This window comes from Chanodichthys erythropterus, chromosome 13, assembly GCF_024489055.1.
Source record: "Chanodichthys erythropterus isolate Z2021 chromosome 13, ASM2448905v1, whole genome shotgun sequence".
Lineage (NCBI taxonomy): Eukaryota > Metazoa > Chordata > Actinopteri > Cypriniformes > Xenocyprididae > Chanodichthys > Chanodichthys erythropterus.
Genome location: NC_090233.1, coordinates 46,616,661 through 46,643,428, shown reverse-complemented (window position 1 = coordinate 46,643,428; position 26,768 = coordinate 46,616,661). Strand labels below are relative to the sequence as shown.

At 35.7% G+C, this 26,768-nt stretch overlaps 1 protein-coding gene across 2 annotated transcripts; it reads left to right on the top strand.

The window, feature by feature from the left end:
* Positions 1–96: 96 nt before the first annotated feature.
* skic3 (SKI3 subunit of superkiller complex) lies at positions 97–26,768 on the top strand. Of its 2 annotated transcripts, none has more exons than XM_067407589.1 (41): positions 97–153; positions 368–460; positions 583–726; positions 873–964; positions 3,366–3,441; positions 3,596–3,739; positions 3,878–3,976; positions 4,070–4,178; positions 5,786–5,926; positions 6,169–6,270; positions 6,368–6,492; positions 6,953–7,039; positions 7,158–7,261; positions 7,387–7,513; positions 7,620–7,799; positions 7,959–8,083; positions 9,022–9,272; positions 9,385–9,487; positions 9,617–9,799; positions 11,556–11,700; positions 11,791–11,869; positions 11,965–12,026; positions 12,113–12,169; positions 12,255–12,323; positions 12,408–12,482; positions 12,993–13,134; positions 13,532–13,625; positions 14,803–14,880; positions 14,963–15,087; positions 15,238–15,361; positions 15,458–15,682; positions 16,470–16,542; positions 16,625–16,678; positions 16,753–16,864; positions 19,267–19,395; positions 20,089–20,213; positions 23,289–23,453; positions 23,830–23,982; positions 25,644–25,774; positions 26,037–26,166; positions 26,458–26,767. In XM_067407589.1, the coding sequence occupies exons 2-41, from the start codon at positions 371–373 to the stop codon at positions 26,533–26,535; spliced, it is 4,707 nt and encodes a 1,568-aa protein (XP_067263690.1). In that variant the 5' UTR covers positions 97–153; positions 368–370; the 3' UTR covers positions 26,536–26,767. The 2 variants fall into 2 exon arrangements, with proteins under 2 accessions (XP_067263690.1, XP_067263691.1); XM_067407590.1 differs by having other exon boundaries at positions 136–270; positions 26,458–26,768.

Here is a 26,768-nt window from a genome sequence, read left to right as displayed (position 1 = left end):
AATAAACATAACTCACGGACATGAATAAATCGATTTTTAAAATTGTGGTGAAATAAAAACAATGTTTGTCGCGGTATAATGACGTCGCGTTAAACATCACGACACGCATGCGCCTTTTACTGTTTGCTGAATGGAAACTAACCAAGTTCTGGCGTACGTGGATTTCTTACAATATCATTCTATAAATACAAAAATTGTCCTCGACAATAAGTGAACTAATATGATAGTTTAGTTATTTATGCACGCTTTAATAAATAAGCATGTCTAAATGTCAGTAAGTTATCAGGCAGCATAACATACATAACTGTAAACATCCTTTACTACTGCTAATATTTCATTAACATTTATCTCTGTCAAATTATTTAAGAATATGTCCAGTAAAGAAGTGAAAGCTGAGCTGAAAAATGCAAGAGAAGCCATTAAAAATAAGGAGTTTAAAGAAGCTTTGAAACATTGTAAGGTAAGTGTTTCCTTTCACTTGTCAGCACACAGTAAATAACATCTCATACTTGTCTATTGATTGACTGTATTTGCATGGGTAGGCATTTCACTCTCAAGTTAAACCATATTTCTGCACTCCAGGCTGTTCTCAAGCTTGAGAAGAATAACTATAATGCTTGGGTGTTCATTGGAGTGGCAGCCACAGAGCTGCAGCAGCCGGATCAGGCACAGATCGCCTACAGAAAGGCCTCTGAACTGGAGCCAGAGCAACTGCTGGCATGGCAGGTGGGTTGTAGTTTATGAACTGTAATGAATGGTCCTTAAATGTAGTGTTTATGTATGGACACAGCTTGTTAATTTGCTCTTTAATGATATTGTGCACTGCTTACCCAACAGAGGAGAGATTTACTAGATGTGGATTTCTTTTACAGGGTTTAGCAAATCTGTACGAAAAAAGTGACCAAGCAGATTTCAAAGCTGAACTGCCAAAGATTTACCAGAGACTTATTACACTGTATGAAACGTAAGTAGAGTGGTATTCTTTCTCCTAGGATTATTTTAAACAGAAAAAAAATATATAATTCTAATTTAAAGGATAGATTATAATAGCTTTAAAAATATACAAAGATATATATATATACCTTTTTGCATTTTTAATTTTAAGAAATTTATCAGAGTTTCTCAGGTTTTGGAACCTTTTTAAATTTGACTTCACAGTAAATTTATAAAAATATTAGAATACAGGTGCTGGTCATATAATTAGAATATCATCAAAAAGTTGATTTATTTCACTAATTCCATTCAAAAAGTGAAACTTGTATATTATATTCATTCATTACACACAGTCTGATATATTTCAAATGTTTATTTCTTTTCATTTTGATGATTATTACTGACAACTAAGGAAAGTCCCAAATTCAGTATCTCAGAAAATGGCACCCCAAACCATCACTGACTGTGGAAACTTTACACTGGACCTCAAGCGACGTGCATTGTATGCCTCTCCTCTCTTCCTCCAGACTCTGGGACCCTCATTTCAAAATTTACTTTCATCAGAGAACATTTGAACCACTCAGCAGCAGTCCAGTCCTTTTTGTCTTTAGCCGCTTCTGACGCTGTCTGTTGTTCAAGAGTGGCTTGACACAAGGAATGCAACAGCTGAAACCCATGTCTTGCTTACGTCTGTGCGTAGTGGTTCTTGAAGCACTGACTCCAGCTGCAGTCCACTCTTTGTGAATCTCCCCCACATTTTTGAATGGGTTTTGTTTCACAATCCTCTCCAGGGTGCGGTTATCCCTATTGCTTGTACACTTTTTTTCTACCACATCTTTGCCTTCCCTTCGCCCTTGAACCATTTCACAATATTCCAATTTTCTGAGATACTGAATTTTGGATTTTCCTTAGTTGTCAGTTATAATCATCAAAATTAAAAGAAATAAACATTTGAAATATATCAGTTTGTGTGTAATGAATGAATATAATATACAAGTTTCACTTTTTGAATGGAATTAGTGAAATAAATCAACTTTTTGATGATATTCTAATTATATGACCAGCAACTGTAAGTGATTTTTTTTGGTTATTATAATCATGCCAATCATTTTAGTTGAAATGTCCACAAAACATTTTTTGGTTATCATGGATATGAGAAGTGACAGGAGCACACCTGTTTCAGGGCAGTAGAATAAAAGTTGAAATTGAAGATCGGAAATGTCTATCCACCTTATTCCTACGCTCCATGACGCTTGCGCAAATTAATGATGTAACTTCCGTTAAACTGTAAACAATCAGTAAAATGCTCACTCTATGAACGCAATAATAATTTTTTTTTAAACTGGGTAAAATGAGATGATATTACTCTACCCACACTTCAACCGTCGAACATTAAAATGACATTTAAAAGTGCAAAAAGCATCAATAAGGAAGAACCCCAAAAGCACTTTTTTTTTCCACAGCAACAACGGATGGGTTAAATATCACTGTAGTAATATATATATGCAGCGGCTATTTGCACAACAGATGCTATTTTTTCACTAAGTACAAATAGCTGTAGATGCTATTTATTTACACTAAGTGACAATAGCAGCATTTTCTTAGCGATATGCTATTTACACTAGGTGAAAATAGCGATAGATTCTATTTACAACATGTAATAGTATCAGTTCTTTGCATTAGGAGTAAACAGTAATTAGATGCTCTCTATACTTTTACAGTATATTGGCAGATACTGTTTGCACCTCAGTATTTTTGTACATTAACAGGATGCAATAATATCAAAGTGTAAATGATTATATTTATTAAAATTATTAAATGGATGCGGCCTTATTAGGAGAGTAAAACCCTCTCTACACCTTCCTCTAACCCTACCCAATAAACACTTTTAATATTTTTAAACACTCGTTCGCAGTTTATTTCCACTTTTAGAACATTATTTTCATCTTTATTGAAAATTAATGTGAGCTCGGCAAAAGGTGGATTCGAACCCGCGTCGATCACGATAAAAGCCAGGTCTGTGAGCCTTACTCGCTACTGCTGCGCCACTTTCATCATGATCCTGGTGGTTCATTAGGAGTCATTGCCGTATTTGGTGCTTTGAGAATTTTAATTTTGAAACAATCCATTTATTCTCTCTTTTTCTTTTTCTTTTTTAATTTTTATATATAAGTAAGTTTATAACTAGCTAACTTGTGGGCTTTTCCAAAAATATTTTTCAAAAATTGAGAAAAGTCATTGTGTTGTACACCATCATCACACATTATACCAAAATCCACTCCAGGGCATCTTGTTTCAGATCAAGTGATAAATCCTTTAACCCAAATAAAATATAGTTTTGTAATGTGCCTCAATTAAAAAGGAGTACCATGCTACATGATACAGTTTGAACAGTTTGCTTGATCTCTGTCTGTTTTTTTCTGCATTTGCAGCTCAGACAAAGCAAAATGTTTCGAAGTGAGCAAGAAGTTGGTGGAAGTCTATCAGTCGGAGAAGAACTATTTACAGGTATGATCTTCAATATGATTAGAAGGACTTGATGTTACAACAGAAGATTTAAGAGGACAGAACTGCACTGGTCTGTTACCTTCACAAATCTACACATTATTTGTAAAATCACCATCAGGTTTGCATCTGCACATGTTTGTTACTCCACCCACAGGTGGCCAGAGTGTGGCGGAGGTTAATCCAGATGAAGGAGGGAGTGGAAGGGGTGGAGGATTCAGAGCTGCTGGAGCTGTGGAAGGAGATGACCAGACTCCTGCAGGACACTGTTGAGGATCAGGACAATGAGACTCAGCAGCACGTCAGTCCGATTCACCTTCTTTAGTTTTCAAATTCTGCCTTTTGAGAATTTTGAAGTGCTCTTTTTTGTACATGCCCCAGGTTAATCTCAACACATATATTTTTTACAAAGCTTACAGTGTGTTTCTTTCCTCAACAGCTGATCTCAGCATTTGAAAGAGCTTTGCAAATGACAGTAGATGTGCCCAGTGAAGCCCACAGGAGCCTCTCACAGGATTACATTAAATGTCTTTCTAAGGTTGGCAAGCTGTATATGCCACAGTTATAATAATATTCACAATAATAATTATTACTGAAACAAAGCAAATTTTTCATATTCTGTATCATATAGCTTCCTCATGAGGCGGCCAAGCTAAAAGAGGTTTGTGATGCTACGCTGTCCTGCTATCCAACACACTCCTACCCTCTAGAGGCCCTCAGTGAGCACTACATCAAATCAGGTCAGTTTATTTCCCCTGCAGGAGTCCTAGACAAATAAAATCCGTGCCAAAATGTAAATATATCTAAAATATATATAAAATGATATATCTCATATGCTGGATGGCCACTGTTTTTACTTCTATTCCTACATCGGTATATAATTGTTTCTTAATTGCATCTTAATTATATAATTGCAATTTCTTAATCTACACAAAAGTTTGGGTTTTGGGGTTTAAATAAATGTTTATTGACCACCAAATCAGCATATGATATTTGACTGATTTCTGAAGGATCATGTGATAGTGAGTACTAAAGACTCGTGTAATAGACTGCTGCTGTCCATCTTGCATGAATCCACTGTCAATTAAACATATTTTACTGGACTGTAACACTTCTATTCTTCTTTTAAGAAAATAGTTTTATTTTGTTGATTCTTTAGTTTTTAACCAAGTAAGTCTGAATTTAGTTTTAAGGTTTTTAGGAAAAATTAATTGTGAATAAATATCTTATTTATTTATTTTTTTTAGCTAAACCTCTCTCTCACCATGAATGTAGCCATAGAAGCTGGCATGGCGTTAAAAAAGAAAAAAGAAAAAGAGAGAGACAAAGAAATAATAGACTGCTGCAGGGATGTGGGTTTTTTTGTAGGCCAAAACCCAGAAATGAGTTAGCATTTAGCACTTCTGGTTCCATTGTTCATAAGTCAGTGTTTTTTTTTTGTTTTTGTTTTTTTTTATTGTTTTTTTGGTTAAATAAAGTCTGTATTTAACAGAAGCTAAAAATATTTTCACGTTTTATTCTATTACATAAAATACATCAGTAATACCCCCTTATGATTTTTTAATGCCTTAGTGGTTGCTAACAAGTTGCTAAATGGGACTACAAAGGTTTTCAGGTACATTAAACGTCATCACACTGAAAACTCATCTACTCATTAGTCTGCTTACACAGACTCACTGTGTTTATTCTTGCGCTCTTGCAAACTATTCAAACTTAATGTTTCAAGGAAAATCTTTTAAATATAGACTGAAAGTCGGAAGCTTATTGATGGAGATGTTAAAGTCATGGGATTCAGTTTGTTTTTTGCATTCTGGTGAATGAATTTGGCTTTAAAATTCATAAAAGTTGTGTTCATTTGTAAAGACTATAGTGATAAACAAGTTTTCATAATAAACGTGTTCATAAAAAGAATGTAACGTTTGTTTGCTCACAGAGCTTATTTTGCACAATAATCCAAAAGCCAATAGAAAAATCATATTGGGTTTTTGTTGAGGGAAACTGTTGACTGTGGAAACTTCTGGGTTAGCCTATAATAATACATCATCACTCCAGCGCTCTATGACTGCTGAAAATTCAGCTTTGCCATCACAAGAATAAATTACATTTAAAATAGAAAATATTTGCAGTAATATTTCACAATATTACTGTTTTTACTGTATTTTGATTAAATAAATGTTAAACTTAAGAGACTTATTTCAGAAACATTAAAATTCATTCATACCCAAAACTTTTAAACACTTAAGTACAAAAATAATCTCTGTTTGAAGAAATCAGGAAACTCATGTCTGAAATTTTAAAATGAACACCACTTTCAGATAAATGTTCTTGTCTCTGATGATGCTGGTAGGTGACTGCAATGAAGAAGCTGTCTGTTGTTTCAACCGTCTCTCAGAACTGGATCCTTACAACTCACACGCTCACTTTGGTCTTGGTATTAAAGCTTGTCAGGATAAAAAATATGAGGATGCCATCAAAAGTATTGGTCTGGGTGAGTTCATAAATATCAAACAGAATTCACTGACATTTGGGTTTTCAATCCAATAAGAAGAATTGAGAGATGTGAATTTCTTATAATGTATAAATGCATTATAACAAATACTTCAAATACATTTTGATCATTAATAGTGTATTTTAAGAACTTCTTGATTTATGTTCATGTTCAGCTATACAACATAAATTAAGTTCTCAGCAAACAGGATTTTTAAATCTTTTGTTGTGTTTTTCCTGCAGGACTGAAACGGATGCGCTCGTCCATCATTGGGTGGTATAATCTTGCTCTGGCTCAACTAAAAATGCATAAATACTTTGACAGTGCCACATCTTCCAGCCAAGGTTATCATAAAAATAACTGCACATATGAAACACAGCTAACATGACAACTATTTTAATCAACTGAGTGAACTAACAGATTTTTTTCTTTTGTGTTTAGGCCTGAAGTCGAGTGTGGGGAATTCTGATGATTGGACTCAAAAGCTGCAGAGGTTGAGACTAGATGCCCTGGTGAGGACGGGAAGAGACCAGGATGCTGATGAAGCTCTGCAGATGCTTGCACAGGTAATGTTTTAAACCAAAGACGACACAGTGCTCCAGTCCTACAACAGAAACAAACACTACTGTTCAAAAGTTTGAAGAAGTCTCTGTTGCTCACCAAGACTATTTATTTGATCAGAATACAGTAAAATCAGTAATATTGTGAATGTTATCCCAATTTAAAATGGCTGTTTTATAATGTAATTTATTTATGTGAGAGCAAAGTTGAATTTTCAGCAGCCATTACAACATATCAAACATTTCTTATCAATGTTGAAAACAGTTGTTTTCAGTATTTTTTTGATGAATAAAAAGTTCAAAAGAACAGCGTATATTTGAAATAGAAAACATTACAAACAGCTGAATAAAAGTATTAATTTCTTAAACTTTTGAACTGTAGTATATATTTTGATTTTAAGGTATTTTAATATTTATTTAATAATTAATTTGATTGATATAATGTTGATCATTTCTCCTTTTTAAGATTTCAGATGCCAAAAATGACCCAGTGCTTTTAGCATTAAAGGGAAGAGCTCACTTGCAAAAAGGCCAAACTGAGGAAGCATTTCAGGTGAAATGTTTTCTTTCAACAGGAACATAATTCCTGAATAGCTTCTTTACCATCTAATATTTTAATATCTATCATGCTAAGTAGATCAAATCATGTTTGAATGAAATGATTCTTAAAGGTTTCAGCTGAGCTGCTAAGCTCTCATCCAGGATCTGTGGAGGGTCTCACTCTGAGGGGGCTGACGCATGTTGCTAAAGAACAGCTCAAACAAGCTGAGGAGAGGTGTGAAATCCCTCCTACACACACACACACACATACACACACACACATACACATGCAATATCACAAACCAACATAGCTGTAAACACCATACACTGATCCTCCTGTTTTCTTTCTCTGTCTCACAGCTTTCTGGAGGCTTTATCCAGAAGCCCAGATGATGGGGAGTTATACTTCTTGCTGGGGCGCCTGTACTGGAACATGGGAGAGGAAATACGAAGAGACCGTAGCAAAGCCCATACACACTTGCTCAAGGTGAGGCCACCAATATCAGAACTTGCTCACTTTATCTTTTTATATAGACTCCAGTCTTTTGTCTTTGGATAAAACTGCATAATGAATAGTTTTCTGTTGTTTTTAGGCTGCTAAACTGGACCCGTATCTTGGTTCAGTGTTTCGTTTCCTGGGTCATTACTACAGAGAGGTGGCAAAGGATCAGGGCAGAGCCAGAGGCTGCTATAAGAGAGCATTTGAGCTGGATTCCTCTGATGCAGAGGCTGGAGCGGCTACTGTAGACCTCAGCATGGAGCAGGGAGACATGGTGAGTGTAAACAAGTCTAGTTTATCAATTGAGGGTATCCTCTACTTAGTTTTTCTTAACAAAATCTAATTTCATAATGCCGCAATGAACTTTTCTCGGTGTACAGCCTGTAGAAGACTGGGTGATGTATTAACTTTGTGATGTGTTCTATCCATTTAGGACTCAGCTCTGACTGTTCTGCAGTCTGTGACAGAGAGAGCCACTCCTGGCTCTGCTAAATGGGCCTGGATGAGGAGAGGTCTCTACCACCTCAAGATTGGCCAGCACCAACAGGCTATTGCAGAGTAAGTGAATCCATTTCAACAAGTCTTCAAGTTGCACTTCAAGGTCACCAAATATTAAATGTGGAAGTTAAGAATTAGATAAAGGGTGTCTCATTTAGCTCCCGAGCTTGTGAATCGGTATATTGTGTAAGGACCCTGGTTCACTACACATTGGAACAGTGATTACTCAATTTTCGCCAACATGACTGCGTACAATGTTGTAGAATGTCATCGCAGGTATTAGTCAACAACAGGCAGGACCTATATCTTTCTGATATTATTTGTTATGCTTTCTAAACACATTGTCCTATATATAAGGATATATTGTTATATATTCTTACATTTAAGCTGAATATTAATTCTAAATGTCAACTAGGTGTGTTAAATACCTGTCTAGTGATGTGTGTTTATGCTGACATATAATAAAAATGGTTTGTCTTTTCAAATGTTCTACTGAGTGTGATTTATATATATATATATATATATATATATATATATATATATATATATATATATATATATATATATATATATATATATATATATATATATATATATATAATATATTATATATTATATATTATATATATATATATATATATATATATATATATATATTATATATTATATATATATATATAATATAATATGAGTTGGCTTATGCGTTTTGTTTCACGCTTCAGAAATGTGATGTAATTCTGGTAAGGGAGCATAGTGAGCATCGATGGGATTTTTCAGGGAGTGAACATTCCACTTGAAGGATTTTGCAATTGGCTCCTTGATCAGTACCCTGATTACAGAACTAGGGAACTGATTGAGACCCACTCAAAAACTTCACATCCAGCAGGCAAAAAGCTCATTGAGGATGGCTGCTCCATATGCATTGATATTTTATTTTATTTTTTTTTATTTTACACCAAACATTTGAAAAGTTACTCATGTTTCTGCCGTGGTTTCAGTCTGCAGGCGGCGTTAAGGGCTGATCCTCAGGACTGGGTCTGCTGGGAATGTTTAGGTGAGGCTTACCTGAACCGCAGGAGTTTCACAGCTGCTCTGAAAGCCTTTGATAAAGCACATCTACTTCAGCCCACCTCCATCTACAGCCTCTATCAGATGGCCGCCATCAAACAGATCCTGGGTCGGTTCAAAGAGGCTGCCTCAGAGTACAGGCAGATCTTAGAGCAGGAGGAATATGTGCCGGCATTGAAAGGTTTGTGTGATTTCTGCATTAATGTTTTAATCTCTCAGGTTAATAACTATTTCATCCAGTATTCAAAACTGTAGTGCTCCATAAAGCATCTTTACTGTGTTTCGATTCTCAGGTCTTGGTGAATGCTTGTTAGCCTTGGCTAAAAGTGCACTGGATGACTATCTTGATGGAAGAGCTGTAGATCTGATACAGAATGCCATCCATTACCTCTTCAGGTAAAGTGTATCATGAACACGGGGGTCTGCTGAGTAAAGAGAACTTTTGTCTAACCATGTCAGGTGAGTTTGATGGGTGTCGTTGAGTTTGTATTGATGTAATTTCTCTCTTTGTTTCATTGTTCTCAGTGCTGTAAAGCAAAGACCAGACCTGTCATGTCTATGGAAGTTACTTGGTGATGCCTGCACCACATGCAGAACTGTGTCCACGAACCGAGTCAAAGTGCTGGTTCCTGGAGCTCTATGTGGAATGGATCCCCCCGATCAGAGCCATACACTGAGCCAGAGACAGCTCCTCAGTGTAGGAGAAAGGTAAGAGAGACACAATTACATGAAAATACATCACACTTGCTGTATAAAAGTCTATCATAATGTGTCTTTTGGGGCAAATCTTTAGAAAATAAATGTTCAACATCCTGGCTATGTATTAATTTACTAACTTAACTTTTTTATTATTCACACAACATACTAACATACTAGCTTTCAAAATTTTGGGGTCAGTAAGATTTTTTTTTTTTTACAGTAATACAGTAATTTTTATTCTGCAAGGATGCATTAAATTAGACAAAATTGAAAGTAAATTAATTTATAATGTTACAAAAGATTTCAATTTCAAATAAATACTCTTCTTTTCAACTTTCTATTTATCAAAGGATCCTGAAAAAATGTATCACAGGAATACATTACATTTTAAAATAAATATATATTAACATTTATTTTAAATGTTAAAGGATTAGTTCACTTTCTAATTAAAATTTCCTGATAATTTACTCACCTCCATGTCATCCAAGATGTTCATGTCTTTCTTTCTTCAGTCGAAAACAAATTAAGGTTTTTGATGAAAACATTCCAGAATTATTCTCCTTACAGTGGACTTCAATGGAGCCCAAACGGTTGAAGGTCAAAATTACAGTTTACAGTGATCCCAGATGAGAAATAAGGGTCTTATCTAGATAAACCATGCTCATTTTCTAAAATAAATTTAAACTTTTATACGTTTTAACCATAAATGCTCATCTTGAACTAGCTCTCTTCTTCTCTATTTGAATTCCTGCAGTGTAGAGTGTAAGTGTATTACTGCCCTCCACAAGTCAAAGTTTAAACTAAATTGTCATATACAATATGCTAGTGCAAGTATTTAACAATTAGTTCAAACTTTGACCTGAGGAGGGCAGTAATACACTTAACAGTGTCTACACTGCTGGAATTCTAATAGAGAAGAAGAAGAGAGCTAGTTCAAGATGAGCATTTATGGTTAAAACTTATATTCTTTCTTTCGTTTGTTTGTTTGTTCATTCTTTTTTTTAAGAAAATGAGTGATGGTTTCTCTAGATAAGACCCTTATTCTTCGTCTGGGATCGTGTAGAACACTTTGAAGCTGCACTGAAACTGTAATTTTGACCTTCATCTGTTTGGAGGCCATTGAAGTCCACTATAAGGAGAAAAATCCTGGAATGTTTTCATCAAAAACCTTAATTTATTTTCGACTGAAGAAAGAAAGACATGAACATCTTGGATGACATGGGGGTGAGTAAATTATCAAGAAATTTTTATTTGAAAGTGAACTAATCCTTTAATAACATTTCATAATATTACTGTTTTTATTGTATTTTCAATCAAATAAATACAGCCTTATTTCAGCTACTTGTATATTGTCGAATGTTTAAATTATATTAATGTATAAACCATGTATTGGGGTGGTCTACATAAATCTATCCAAAAATGTCTGCTTATGATTAGTTGAATTGATACAGAAACATATTGAACGAAATGGTGAAAAGAAGACTGGGGGTTTCCCCATTGGGTGGGTGGATGGATGGATGGATGGATGGATAGATGGATAGATAGATAGATAGATAGATAGATAGATAGATAGATAGATAGATAGATAGATAGATAGATAGATAGATAGATAGATAGATAGATAGATAGATAGATAGATAGATAGATAGATATTTGTAGAAAATTATGATGGATGGATGGATAAACAAACAAGACAACAAATGAATACAAGTAATACACAAATAAATTATTATTATTATTCTGTAATGAATCTATATTTTATCAGGTGCTTTGGTCATGCTTTGAAACTGATGCCGGAGGCCCCCAGTCTGTGGTGTGACCTCGGCCTGAACTACTACCACCAATCCAGATTGCTCAGCTGCCTGTATCCTGAGGAGGATCCCCAGCCTCTGCTGGAGAAAGCCCTGCAGGTACATGACCTGACCTGAGATCAGTTGTTCATAATGCTTAGATGAAGATTTGTTTTAACAGGCTCTTTTGGTTTGGATCTCTTTTGGCAGTGTGTGAAGAAGGCGATCATGCTGGACAGTGCTAATCACACATACTGGAACGCCCTTGGGGTCGTAACCATGGCAAAGGGTAGATACACGTGATGTGCATAATTACATTAGTCTGTGTTCCATAACTCTTTTGTGTTTCTTGTGTTAATATTAGATTCTGCTTTTATATTTCAGGAATAGAAAACTTTGCACTTGCACAACACAGTTTCATCAAATCCGTAAAAGCGGAGTCAAATGTAAGTAATGCAAGAAAAGTAAACTGGATCCTTAGTTTTAAACATTTGTGTTGATGCAAGTAATGTATGTTTCGGTTATTTTTTAGAACGTGGTTGCATGGACTAATCTTGGTGCTTTGTATCTGAAGAAGGGAAATATAGAGGTAATGTTTTTTTTTGTTTTTTTTTTTCATTATTAGCTTGACTTCTATTAGAGAGCCATGCTGATTTCTACATTATTTGTTTTAGCTCTCTCATGAAGCTTTCAAGATTGCTCAGTCTCTAGAGCCCCTCTATGTGAACTGCTGGATCGGACAGGTACACTTCAGATTAGACCTAGAGTTCATATCTTTAGTCCGCACTACTACACACAACACATCTAACTTCTTTCTCATTATACAGGCTCTCATTGCTGAGACCGTTGGCAGTTATGACACCATGGACCTTTTCAGACACACCACAGAACTGAGCACTCATGTATGTCTAGTTATTTCGAAACCCACACTACCGTTCAAAAGTTTGGGAAAATCATTAGGATTTTTTTATATTTTTGAAAGAAGTGTCTTATGCTCACCAAGCCTGCATCTATTTGATCAAAAATAAAGTAATATTTTGTTTTGAATATTTTGAAATGTTTTGAATATTTTAAATACCTTTTTTTTTTTTTTTTTTTTTTTTTTTTAAGCATCATTACTCTAGTCTTCAGTGTTACATGATCCTTCAGAAATCATTCTAATCTAAGAAACATTTCTTATTATCAACGTTTGATATTGTGGAAAGTGTTTTTTTTTTCAGGAATCTATGATGACTAGAAAGTTCTAAAGAAAAGCATTTATTATAAATGTCTTTTCTTGCTGAATAGAAGTATACATTTCTTTAAAAAAAGGCACTGACCCCAAACTTTTGAAATGTAGTATGCAGTTTATTCTTTAGGTTCAGACTATTACTGTATGTTCTTCTTGCTGTAACATGTTTGTTTGATGTTAGACTGAGGGAGTGAAGGGTTACGCATACTGGGTTTGCTCCACACTGCTGGACAGGAGCAACAGAGACTCAGAGCTCTACCTCTACAACATAGTCCAGATGAACGCTGTCTCTGCTGCCCAGGTGGCTCTGAGCAAGTACACTGGTATGAGAATACTGTATTATGATCTCTGATCTCAAATCAACTTTTGCCAAAAGAAAATACAGTACCAAAGCTAAAACAGAGATTGTCTCTCTCACATTAAAATGTTTTAAGTAAAACTAAAAAGTAATTTATAATCTGAATCCATCATAAAGTAAATGTTAATGCATTATGGCACTGTATGCATGTACAGGTGTCTCTTTGTTTAACAAAAGCCCTTTAGCCTGAAAACAGTTTAAGACCCCTGATGTATTGAATGAGCAATGCAGGTGGAATGGCTAGACACTTTTAAAAATGTTTCTCCCTAAATATTTAGGAAATGATCCATGTGACAGTGAAACATTATTTGAAGATGGAGAGAGGTAATGAAGCTCAGTGTATTGTCTCTTTTTCACACCAGAGAGGATTCAAACCGACCCTGACGCCTTCATCATGCTCGGATACCTGAACACACACCTGCAGCTGAGGAAACAGGCCACTGAGGCATATCGCAGGTTTGCCACATCTAGCTATTTTTTACATTTGGGAATTCTGTCCAGGCCAGTCAGACATTGAGTCTGCCTGACACAATTTCATTTTAATCTGAAATGTGGATTAACAACAGTTAATTTTAATGTAACATCAGTGTTATTTTTTTGCAACATCATATTTTTTACATTATTTACAATATTTTTTTGTGTTATATTCCAGTCCCAGTTGCATTATGGCATTCATTATGAGCTGATGTTCATTTAATTTTATGTTCATTTATTTAGTTTTATTATATTTATCCATATTAATTCATTAATTTTTTCATATATTTCTATTATATAAAAGAACAGCATTTATTTGAAATAGAATCTTTTGTAACATCATAAATGTCTTTACTGTCACTTTTGATCAATTTAATGCATCCTTGCTGAATAAAAGTATTACTTTGTTTTTTTTTTGTTTTTTGTTTTTTTAGAAAAAATTAAAGATTTTTACTGACTTCTTACTCATAATGTTACAAAAGCATTCTATTTCAAATAAATGCTGTTCTTTTGAACTTTCTATTAATCAAAGAATCCTGAAAAATATTGTACACAACTGTTTTCAACATTGATTTATAATCATAAATGTTTCTTGAGCACAAAATCAGCATATTATGAGTTATAAAGAAACAGTTATTTTAAATTGTAATAATATTCACAATATTCCTTTTCCTTGTATTTTTAATTAAATAAATACAGTCTTGGTGAGCATAAGAGACGTCTTCATCTTACAGATCCCAAACTTTTGAACGGTAGTGTGTGTGTGTGTGTGTGTGTGTGTGTGTGTGTGTGTGTGTGTGTGTGTGTGTGTGTGTGTGTGTGTGTGTGTGTGTGTATATATAATATAATATAATATAATATAATATAATATAATATAATATAATATAATATAACATAACATAATATAATTAATATTATATTATATTATATTTATTATATTATATTATATTATATTATATTTATTATATTATATTATATTATATTATATTATATTATATTATATTATATTATATTATATTATATTATATTATATTATATTATATTATATTATATTATATTATATTATATTATATTATATTATATATGCTGCCTAAAGTTTCTGACACTGATCTACCATATCAGTATTAAATCATTCTTGGATATTTTCCATTCTCCACAGAGCTGTCGAGTTGCTTCAGGCATCCCCTCTCACAGACAAGGTCAGCTTTGCTCTGAGGGGTTACGGACGAGCCCTCAGGTAAAAATCACTATGCCCTCATCTATAATAATGTCATAGTTATCAGTATGAAATAATGTTTATTTTATAATGTCTCTGTCAGTGATGATGGACAGTGGGAAGAAGCAGTGCGTATTTATTCTTCCACATCCCTAGAGGAGCTGCATGATCTCATCGGGCTGGCGCTCGCCTGTTTCAAAATCGGTCGCCTGCCAGAGAGCATTCAGGGTGAGCTGTCATAGCGGTTTTCCTTTTGGTCACTGGTAACATCTTGAATTGAAACAGTCCCTACAATGCCTTCTGAAACTACTTAAGATTGTGATTGTTTGTGTTACTGAGGGCGTGCATGTACACTTGTCTTTGTGCACTCATTTCCAGCCTATGAGAAAGCCCTTTCAGTTGCCTCTAGTGAGAAGGAAAAGGCCTGTATACTCACTGCACTGGCCCTGATACAGCACAGGCTGGGCAGCATGGATCATGCCAAAACACTTCTCTTCAAGTGGTGAGCCAACTACTCAACTGTCTCAGAGAAACACATTCTCTGCTTCAGTAGTCAAAAGCAAAACCTATCTCCTCTTGTTTATGTTTGTGTGTGTAGCTCCATGCTTAAAGAGCCCATCCCAGAGAGCCTGCAGTGTCTCTGTGCTCTGGGTTTGGCTCAGGGGGACGTGACCCTGGCAAGTGCTACACTCGCCGAGCTGCTGAAACTGGGGGAACCTGTAGGAGGCGCTGTGGAGGAGTACTGTCTGCTCACTTGCACCCTGCTGGCCCTGAAGGGCAACTTTAGCGGTGTACATAGAGAGGCTTCTAGGGCTATACACAGGTACTGTATAATATTTAGAGATAGTTTCTCCTAATTAGATACAACATAATCTTTTGTTTCCATGATAATCTTTTTTTTGTTTGTTTGTTTTTTTAAACAAAATGCATCAAAAATATTTTCAACATTGATAATAATAAATGTTTCTTGAGCAGCAAATCAGCATATTAGAATGAGAATAAGAATTTATGAAGTATCATGTGACACTGAAGAATTGATGCTGAAAATGCAGTGTTATGTTATGTTATGTTATGTTATGTTATGTTATGTTATGTTATGTTATGTTATGTTATGTTATGTTATGTTATGTTATGTTATGTTATGTTATGTTATGTTATGTTTATAAGACGGTTTATTGTAGCAGGAAAGTCCACCTGGAGCCAGACTTAGATCAAAATAAATTAACTTCAGTTGTTGCTTTTCAACTGAAGCCCGGACACATCTATTATTGAATATTTGTCCGGACCCATTATGTCTTGTTGAGTGGGGAATTGAGGGCTTTGATTAAATCGAGTGCACTTCTTTATTTGCCCAATAGCAAGTGACCTTTTAATGTTCTCCTTTAATCTGCATAGTACAAAGACATGAAAACACTCAAATACCATTAAAGGGAAGACCCTTTAATCTAATTAACCTCAGGTGACAGTCATTGCATTTGGTTAAATAACCCAAATGTCAAATGAGGTACCAGAACACACCAGTATTATAATTTGTTTTTTTTTTTCTTTTGTCAGCCATTTCATAATAAAAAAAATAAATAAATGTGTTTTTGACAACTTCTGTTCTGTAGGAACCCAGGGAATCCATCTCTCTGGGCTCTTCTCTCCAGACTGGTGCCACAGTACTGCCCCAACAAAGCCAGTGTGAGTAAAGGAATAATTCTCCTGTTATAAAAGTACTGACTGTAAAATATTAGTGTTCATGTAGTTTTTATATTTTCATTAGGGAGGCGCTGTGGCCGGCAGTGTGGCATGTCATGCCAGCTTGACACTTGGAAAGGTAAGTTGACATTTGCGGATGAAATAATATGCCAAGATCTGTCCATTAAAGAGTTCAACTCTTTCCATCTGTAGAGGGCGTTGCTCTACAGTGGAGTGAATCAGTTGGCCTCAGGCCGCCACTCTGGTGAGGACAGAAGACGCAATGCTCTGAAAACAATCCAGAGAGCTGTGCTGCTGTGCCCAGGTAAACTGAGTTCCAGTCTTAAGTTTTCTTTCAGATAGTGTTACTAATGTTGTGTTAACCTAATTGTGTAGCATTAAGATTGCAAGCAAAATAAAAAGTGATTGCTGAGAGACGAGCGCGACACATGTCTCAACTTATATTATGCCGCAGCTGCTGCTTTTGCTTCTTCCAGTCAAGTCAATAGAGGGTATGCACATGACGTCGCCGTCGACCGTTATGACTGTGGTTCCGCCCACTGAGTGGCAAAAGACTGAGTGACAGCATTGGTTTTCAGCGTGAATGCCATGAAAAACACACAAAACACATCTAAAATGGGAAAGACTGACTGTACAAATAGCTTTGACACACAATCTGAGGTATATTTTTACAGTCTGCTGAAAGCTACAGAAAAAAGAAGCAAATAGGTCACTGCAATTCACAAAAACAGCTGGCAAAGAAACATGTTTTTTTATCATTTTGTGTCAAAATGTTGGATTTTGGGGTAAAATCATACCCTATTAAATATTTGCCATCTGACGTCAATGCATAGGGTATGCATTGACGTCACTTTCCCACCGGAACACGCTCCATCAGCTGGACTGAGTGGCAAAAGAACCTGCTGCGTGACTGGATTTAATGGGGAGGCTGCAAAAACGTGAATAAAACAAACAATGACACTAAAGGTTAGGCACGAAAGTGTTCCTTATAACATGTCAAAGAAACCTAATCCATGGATATTGACATGCAGCCAGGAGTCGTGTTTCCTGACATTTATATGTGCCTGATTTCGATGCCGGGGAAATACAGAAATCAAATCTGCCTGTGAACACTTTATATAACTACAATATAGGTAGATCTAAATCAGAGTGATCACTTATATCAATATTATATATATCGTCATATTGTCCAGCCCTAAAACTTGTATAGTTTTTGTCAGTGTTTTTTTTTTAAACACCCAATTACGCAGAATATAAAATGGTAAATATTTAATTGATGAGTTGTCAACAAAATAAATAACTATACAATATAAAGGGTATGATTTTGCCACTAAATGATAACTGCAAATCCATGATTCTCTGCCTGAGTCCAGTTGTTTCTGTGAATTGCAGTGATCCATTTGCTTCTTTTTCTGTTGCTTTCTGCAGTTTTTAAATGTATACCTCAGGTTTTGTGTCAAAGCTATTTGTACAGTCAATCACAAAGTTCCTTCCCGTTTTGAATGTATTTTGTGTGCATTTGCGGCATTCACGCTGAAAACCAATGCTGCCACTCAGTGGGCGGAACCGCAGTCATAACGGCCAACGGTGACGTCACGTGCATACCCTCCATAGGGGCTGGCTGCAAACTTAAGGGGCAAGTGGAGCTGCACTCAAGCAGAAATACGTCACCTCCACTAGTGGAGCTAGCTACAGCTATGGCTACTGGGCATGCGCAGGTGTAGGTGTAGACGTTAGTAAAGCACAAGTGGAGGTGACATATTTCCTGTTCGAGAGTACTGCAGCCAAACCCACCTCGGTTAAGTGTATGTGGGGTGACGCAGCAATGTTTTATCATATTAGATACATTTGTGTGTTGAAAGTTGTTATAATGCTACTCTGCATTCGTTCAGCGGCTGCGATGAGACACTGTTGCACACTGCAGTTATCTAGATTGATATTAGGCATGGTAAGATTTAAACAATAAAACTTACTGTGTTGAGCAATATAACATGATTCGTTTTCTGTCGATGAATGTATCCAAACACCTGTCCAAACAAAAAATGTATCCAAACAATGAATGTATTGCTCACCTTTGGTGTTTCCATGGTTTCTACAAAATAATACCGGAAACCGAGGCTAACACGGGTATGACGTCATTGATGGGCAACGCATGGACATGGCACGTTGTCTGGTTAAAGTCAACAAAATATATAACATTGTTCTAGTGGTTTTTGTATATTTTAATCCAAAAATCTTACATATTGTGCCTTTTAAGGATTACAAGAGCACGTGAATTTAAAAACTAAATATTTACTTTGATGTGCATAGATTTATAATTTGTTATAAACAATGAAATATATATACAAAAAAAGGTATTTGAAGTGTGCGAAGCCTGAAATATGCATTACAGTGAGAGCAAACCTGAGTATATGTCAAACTGTTTTAATGAGTTGTTAATGTAGTTTTGGACAGAACACTCTTCTCCAACCCTAAAATGATGAAAATGTTCCATTTGGATACTGAGAACCTTGCATTAAACGTGTCAGCAGGAGTAAGTGCCAAGTGTAATGCTGAGAGAGAAGCCTGGTCTGTGTTTAAAGTTTGAGAAGACTCTGAGACATCAATATATCAGCCAGATGAAATATTTCTTTGCAGCAAAGGGAAGGTGACAGTGATTCAGTGTTGGATTGATGTATCCTCTGTCTTTCTGTATGACAAACACAGATGATCCTGCTGGATGGGCGGGGCTAATGGCCGCCTGTCACACAGAGAACACGGCATGCTTACTCTCAGGCTCCGCCCCTCGCAGAGAAGATCTTGAGAAGGCGCACATGACCCTGGTGTCTGAAAAAGGTCTGAAACTTTGTATATTATGCGTATGTGCTAAATAATGGTTAAAAAATTGGAATAATTACAATTTTTGTGTTTTTGAAAGATGTCTTATGCTCACAAAGGCTATATTTATTTATTCAGAAATACAGAAAAACAGTAATATTGTGAAATATCATTACAATTTAAAATAACTGTTTTCTATTTAAGTATATTTTAAAATAGTTTATTCCTGTGATGGCAAAGCTAATTTTTTTATCATTCTAATATGCTGATTTGCTGCTCAAGAAACATTTCTTCTTATTATCAGTGTTGAAAACAGTTGAGTTGCTTAATATTTTTGTGGAAACTGTAATACACTAACTTTCAAAAGTTTGGGGTAAGTAATAAAAAAGGTAAGAAATGAATACTTGTTTTTAGCAAGGACACATTAAATTGATCAAACATGACAGTAGAGACATTTGTAATGTAACAAAAAAATTCTATTTCAAATAAATGTTCTTTTGAACTGTTTATTCATCAGAGAATTCTGAAAAAAAAAAAAGTATCACGGTTTCCACAAAAATAGCAGCAAAAGCTGCTTTCATCATTGATACAATTATTAATAATATAGCACCAATAATAATTGAGCACCGAATCATTTCAATGATTCCAAACTTTTGACATGCTGATGAGAACATGGCTATAAGACTGCTTGCTTTGTGTGTCTGTTCTCAGTGAAGGGCCTGCAGGGAGAGGACGGGCTCTTGGCTCAGGCTCTGGAGGGCTGGGTGCTGCAGCAGGCCGTGACTGGACTCAAACAGAGTGGCCAATATGACCAGGCAGAAACTCTTTGCTCCCAGGTACGCACACGCATGCACACTCTCTGTTTCTGTGTCACGCTGTACCCCATTGATTCGTCTCTCCTCAGCTCTCGGACACAGGTGCAGACACAGACAGATTCAAGGGCTTTAGAGCAGAACATTGCGCCCGTTTCATGGCACCATCTGTCTAGTATCCATCTATGGCTCTCATATGCTCAAAACACGAGCTGTTCCGCTCTGGGTGTGTCTGTAGTGCAGGGGTGTCCATTCCTGCTCCTGAAGGACCAAAATTCTGTAGAGTTGCTCCAACTTGCTCCAAAACATAACTAGCATCAAAAAAGACATAGAAAGGGAAGAAATAAAACATGACTTAAAAGACTGGCGAATTTGAAGAGGACGTTTGTTACATAATTTTGGGACAGCAATTGAAAATGATCAGCAGCATGATCTAGTTGTTTTTCACACACAGCCAATATAATCTTCATATCTATACACACAATTACAGTCTGAAAGATGCATTTATTTTTGCATGCTCAAAGTATAGATGTGGTGTTATATTAATATACTTTTGTTAATTTAACCAGTTTAGTGACAAAGAAACTGCTTTTAAAATCTAAATATTAATGTGTAAACAATTTATGCACTAATCCAGAAAAATAGGCAGATTTTGAAATTCTCATGACAGATATCACTCGCTACATGCACCCCACTGTGACTGGCTGCTGTCATTTGCATAGTATTGAGCATTTCTCAACAATTACATGCTTTCGGTCGCTCTCAATGCTTTCTTCAATCTGCTGTCAATACCGCAATTTTTTATGTAGAGTGTAGCTCGGCTCTCAAAAACTGCCACTCTGCTTCACTTACTCCATGTCCGTGGACTAAAATTGGTATGTCAGACAAAGGAAACATTCAGTGTGTGCAGTGTTTGTTCAAAATCACTGATTAACCTATTTTAATTTCAAAATATTATGTGTGACTGCATTAGGTTACGCCATTGAAAGTGAATTTTAAGCGTTAAATCCATGTATAAATAGATTTTTACAGTGTTGTTATGCTAGAAATTTTAAGAACAGTAAAGGTGCCCTAGATTCAAAAATTGAATTTACCTCGGCATAGTTAAATAACAAGAGTTCAGTACATGGAAATGACATACAGTGAGTCTCAAACTCCATTGTTTCCTCCTTCTTATATAAATCTCATTTGTTTAAAAGACCTCCGAAGAACAAGCGAATCTCAACATAACACCGACTGTTACGTAATAGTGTACGCCCCAATATTTGCATATGCCAGCTCATGTTCCCAACATTATGAAAGGCATTAAACAAGGGCAGAACGTCTGGATCTGTGCACAGCTGAATCATCAGACTAGGTAAGCAAGCAAGAACAATAGCAAAAAATGGCAGATGGAGCAATAATAACTGACATGATCCATGATAACATGATATTTTTAGTGATATTTGTAAATTGTCTTTCTAAATGTTTCATTAGCATGTTGCTAATGTACTGTTAAATGTGGTTAAAGTTACCATCGTTTATTACTGTATTCACGGAGACAAGACTGTCGTTATTTTCATTATCAAACACTTGCAGTCTGTATAATTCATAAACACAACTTCATTCTTTATAAATCTCTCCAACAGTGTAGCATTAGCTGTTAGCCACGGAGCATAGCATCAAACTCATTCAGAATCAAATGTAAACATCAAAATAAACACTGTACTTACGCGATTAGACATGCTGCATGACGAACACTTTGTAAAGATCCATTTTGAGGGTTATATTAACTGTTTGAACTTTTTTGATGTTGTTTAAGGCAAGCGCGAGCTCTTGGGGCGTGGAGCACCAGATTTAAAGGGCCACACACCCTGAATTATGCCCCAAAATAGGCAGTTAAAAAAAATAATTAAAAAAAATCTATGGGGTATTTTGAGCTGAAACTTCACAGACACATTCAGGGGACACCTTAGACTTATATTACATCTTTTAAAAAAAAGTTCTATCTTTGCTGAAATTTGACTAACTTTTAGATCGGTTATTCTGATCATGACACATAAATATACATCATTGAATAAGTTGGTAACACTTTTACAGCGTTCGTTACACGTTACATGTAGTTACTGTAAATTGTGCATAATTACATGCAACTAACCTTAACCACACCCTAATCCTAACCCTATTGTAAGTACATGTAGTTAATTATTATTACACAGTACTTAAATGTATGATTACACTGTAACATGGAAACGGTCTTTTAAAAGTATTTTTTTGTTTAAAGTTCTGGACAATGTATAGACAAATGTTTAAAATTTTGTACATTCACATAACTCCAGTCATATCAATGTACCTGAATAGCTCTTTTATATAAGAGGACTATCTCTGCATTCGAATATTCCTACTTCCCTACTATACAGTAGGTGAAAAACAGTAGTATGTCATAGTATACACATTAAACGGTAGGCAAAAAGTACCCAGATTTAGAAGAGCACATCTGAACACTTTACTATCTCATGAAGCAACGCAACTGATCCTGGCAGGTCAAGTGACAGTGACAACATTGCAGATGTCAAAATTTCATTCATACTACCCATAGTCATATATAAAACATACTTTTTTAACGGTCATGAAAAAGTAAACAAATGTAGAACTTCCTAGACAGTATGGGACAGCATGAGACTGTGGCTGTGTGTTCTATATCATATAAATGTGTATAATTATGAATGTAATTCAGACATACTACACTTGTCATGTTGTTACTGTCACGTGACCTACAATTGTGTTGCTTCACTGCCATTCACAACTCCTCTCATGTGGCCTCATGGGACAGTAAAGTGTCCATCAGATGCTCACTCCAAAATCTCACCAGAAGTAGTAGGTAATCCGGAAACTTTTCGCCTACTGTTCAATGTGAATGTGGACATACTACTCTTTATTCACATACTGTTAGAGAAGTATGTGATTTCAGATGCTGACTGCCAGTGCATTTAAGCTGGTGCCGAGCAAAGAATCTAATGCTGTTATACCGGTTAGGATGGTAAAGAACTAGTAAATCTTAAACATGGAATTACTTGGTGCACCTTTAACCGTTTGTATACCTCCTCCTTCCTATCTCAGGTTCTGAGTGTCTCTCCAGAGCATCCTGTGGTGTTCCTGATGTTGAGGCAGGTTCAGTGTGAGCGCCTCCTGCAGTCTGAGGCCGGTAACTCTGTTCCTCCTGCTGTGCTGGATCAGCTCAGTGCTGCTGTCATGGCCAACCTCACATCTGTGTCCGCCTGGCATGTACGTGCACTTACTATCTCGCTGAGGAGAGCTTGGTGTCAGTTTGATTTTCAGAGTAGAAGACAATATGAATCTTGCTGTATGTACTGTAGGTATTCATCCAGAATGTCTATTACTGCTGTGTGTAATGCAGCCACAAGCGTTAAATAAAAAAACGCATTCTGGTTGAGTACAATCTGTATGTCTTTCCTTGTAGATATTGCCATTTTGTTGCCCTGAGGTTAGAACTGAATGTTATAAGCTGTTTCACACACTTCAAATCATGCAGGAGATTTCAATGAAACTGACAAATGTTTGTGTACTGTGCATAGGAAGGGGGTTTAACAAGGTTACCCATGTGGGGACTAGAGCGTTGTTAATTTGATCTGTCTCTCAGTGGTTGGCAGAAGTTTACCGCTCTCAGGGTCTGCTGGCTCAGGCCTCTGTGGCTTATAGACAGAGTCTTCAGCTGGCATCTCAGCTGGGAGATCACAACGGGAAGATGAGCAGCCTGCTCCGACTAGCCCTGCTGGCGCTCATGCCATGTTTGGTGAGTATCAGATGAATCTTGTACAGGGATGTTGCAGGAAAACACCTTTCTTCAAACACCTTTTCTAATATAAAGTGCAGAACAAATTACTGACCTTTCCTATTAACATGTAAGTACAATTTTGAAAATTTAAATAATATAAAAAATAATATTACATTAATAGAATTAATTTCTAATTAAATAAAAAATAAATTATTTTTTAATATATATACACTACCGCTCATAAGTTTGGGATCGGTAATATTTTTAATGTTTTTAAAAGAAGTTTTGTCTGCTCACCAAGGCTACATTTATTTAATTAAAAATACAGTAAAAACAGTAATATTGTGAAAAAGTATTACAATTTAAAATAACTGTATTCTATTTGAATATATTTTACAAAGTAATTTATTCCTGTGATGCAAAGCTGAATTTTCAGCATCATCACTCCAGTCTTCAGTGTCACATGATCCTTCAGAAATCATTCTAATATGATGACTAGTTCCTCAAGAAATGTTTGTTATTATTATCAATGTTGAAAACAGTTGTGTACTTTTTTTTTCAGGATTCATTGATGAATAGAAAGTTCAAAAGAAAATCATTTATCTGAAATACACAGCTTCTATATATATATATATATATATATATATATATATATATATATATATATATATATATATATATATATATATTATATGCTTTGTGTTTCAGATAAATGCTTTTCTTTTGAACTTTCTATTCATAAAAAAATGTGTATATGTGTGTATAGTGTAAACAAATCTTTGTTCATTGTTTGATCAAATATTTTCTACTATTTTATTATGTTGTATAAAGTTATTTATTTCTGTGATGACAGCCGAATTTTCAGCATCATTACTCTAGTCTTCATTGTCACCTGATGCATCAGAAATCATTCTGATATGCTGATTTGCTGCTCAAGAAACATTTATCAATTTTGAAAATAGCTGTTGCTTAATATTTTTGTGGAAATCATGATACTTTTTTCAGTATTCTTTGATATATAGAAAGTTCAAAAGAACAGCATTTATTTAAAATAGAAAGCTTTTGTTAGTTTAACACATTTGATTAATTTACTCTCTCTGAGTAAAAGTATTTATCTCATAATTTTTAAAAAATAATTTATATAGAATGATTTATTATATTTTTAATAAACTTGGATACATACAATATGTTCCTGCTGTTTTCCTTGTAACATTTTAAAAAAGCTGCAAGTGTCTGTGTGACCGCTAATGAAAACGGACATTTATTATTTTGGGCTAAGCCTCTTAAGGCATCTTTCATGCACATTTTCCTCTTTCCCTCTGTTTCCTCTTTCCCTTTCCTCTCTTTCCCCTCTTTTGCTTTTTGCCTATCCCCCTCCCCTCCATCTCTAACTGTCAACTTATTGCCTTCATTTTAGCTGACTGCAGCTTTGCCTGTTAAATTGAATTAGACACTTTGTGGCTAGCCTTTCATTACTTTTAATTAAAGTGTGTCAGCCTACAGCGTACCCCAACTCCGGTCATATATTAGTCTGAACTCTGCCAGCTAAAAGGCATCTAAAATCCTTTTTTTTAATTACCAGTTCTATTCCACAGTCTGTTTATTGACCAAAACATTTTACAATGCAAGTAAATGCTACAGTACGTAAAGATATCTAATTATTGTACTTCTGACTACAGGCTGGTGTCTGTGTCTCTGAGTGGAAGGATCTGGTGTTGGAGGCCAGCGCTGAAGTCTTAAAAATGGGCATCTCACCAGTAGCTCTGCTCTTCCAAGCCTTACTGCAGTTCTCCATAAAAATGGGCGCCAGGTAGGGCTTTGCACAGAGCACACTGTACTGTTTGGGCCACTGTTTTTGTATATAGCAATTGTAAGTTTTTGTGTTCGCATCACATTTATTGACAGATCAGTCTGACCTGTTCTGTGCCACACCTTTGTATTTCATTGTTTGCCTCGTCTTTGCATTGCATTTTTTTTTAGTCTATTTAAATATGAGAGATATCACCTTTATTCATGATATCATAGTTTAAATCGGGTCAGGTTTAGATTGATCACAGATTGTTTTTCTGCAGGGAGACCCGTCGCCTGTTGGAGAGGATTGTTTATGCTTCAGCCTCAGGCAGCTCTGAAACAATAGCATCAGTGGCACGTTGGTACCTCCTGCGCCACCTGCACGCCAAAGATGACCTGGAGCTGATTGATGTGAGCAGTTTCATCCACTCGCTCTACTTGAAAACAAATGAGTCGCTCTGGCTGTGCTTCCTTGATCAGATTCAATTGTAATCTAATAAAGCTTGCTGAAACTTCAGCTATTATACCTAATACAGCATGTCATTATCCATTTATTCAATTATAAATGTATATTATTGTAATTGCTACAACGGTTATTGTAATTGTTTAAACAGTATCCTTCTAATGCAGTTAATGAGATGAATGAAAGAGCTTTGTGTTTAAGAATGGCATTGAATCTCCCTTTGTGTTTTGGTCTTGTAGACGCTGTTGTTGAAGGCTACAGCAGCTGGAGACAGCAGACTGGTGGATTTCCACAGACGCCTTTACCCATCCAGCTGAGACAGTCCACCATCCTCAGATTCCTCAGGAGACCTACATTTCGCCATCTAACCGTCAATAACAGAGACCGTTGTTTTCCTTTGTCTCCTCAGCAGTTTACTCACCGATCAATGTGTTTACAAATCTTTACATCACCAAGGACATTTTATGATGTACACATATGACTGCTAAGTTAGATTGTATGTGAATGAATCTAAAAAGGCACTTAAAGGATTAATTCACTTTCAAATGAA

Excerpts from the sequence above, each read along its gene's own strand:
- skic3 (XM_067407590.1), top strand. The coding sequence starts at position 371 with ATGTCCAGTAAAGAAGTGAAAGCTGAGCTGAAAAATGCAAGAGAAGCC. Across the intron at positions 11,701-11,790 it reads TGCTGGAGAAAGCCCTGCAG|TGTGTGAAGAAGGCGATCAT; the intron begins GTACATGACCTG and ends CTCTTTTGGCAG. Across the intron at positions 23,983-25,643 it reads TGGCGCTCATGCCATGTTTG|GCTGGTGTCTGTGTCTCTGA; the intron begins GTGAGTATCAGA and ends TTCTGACTACAG.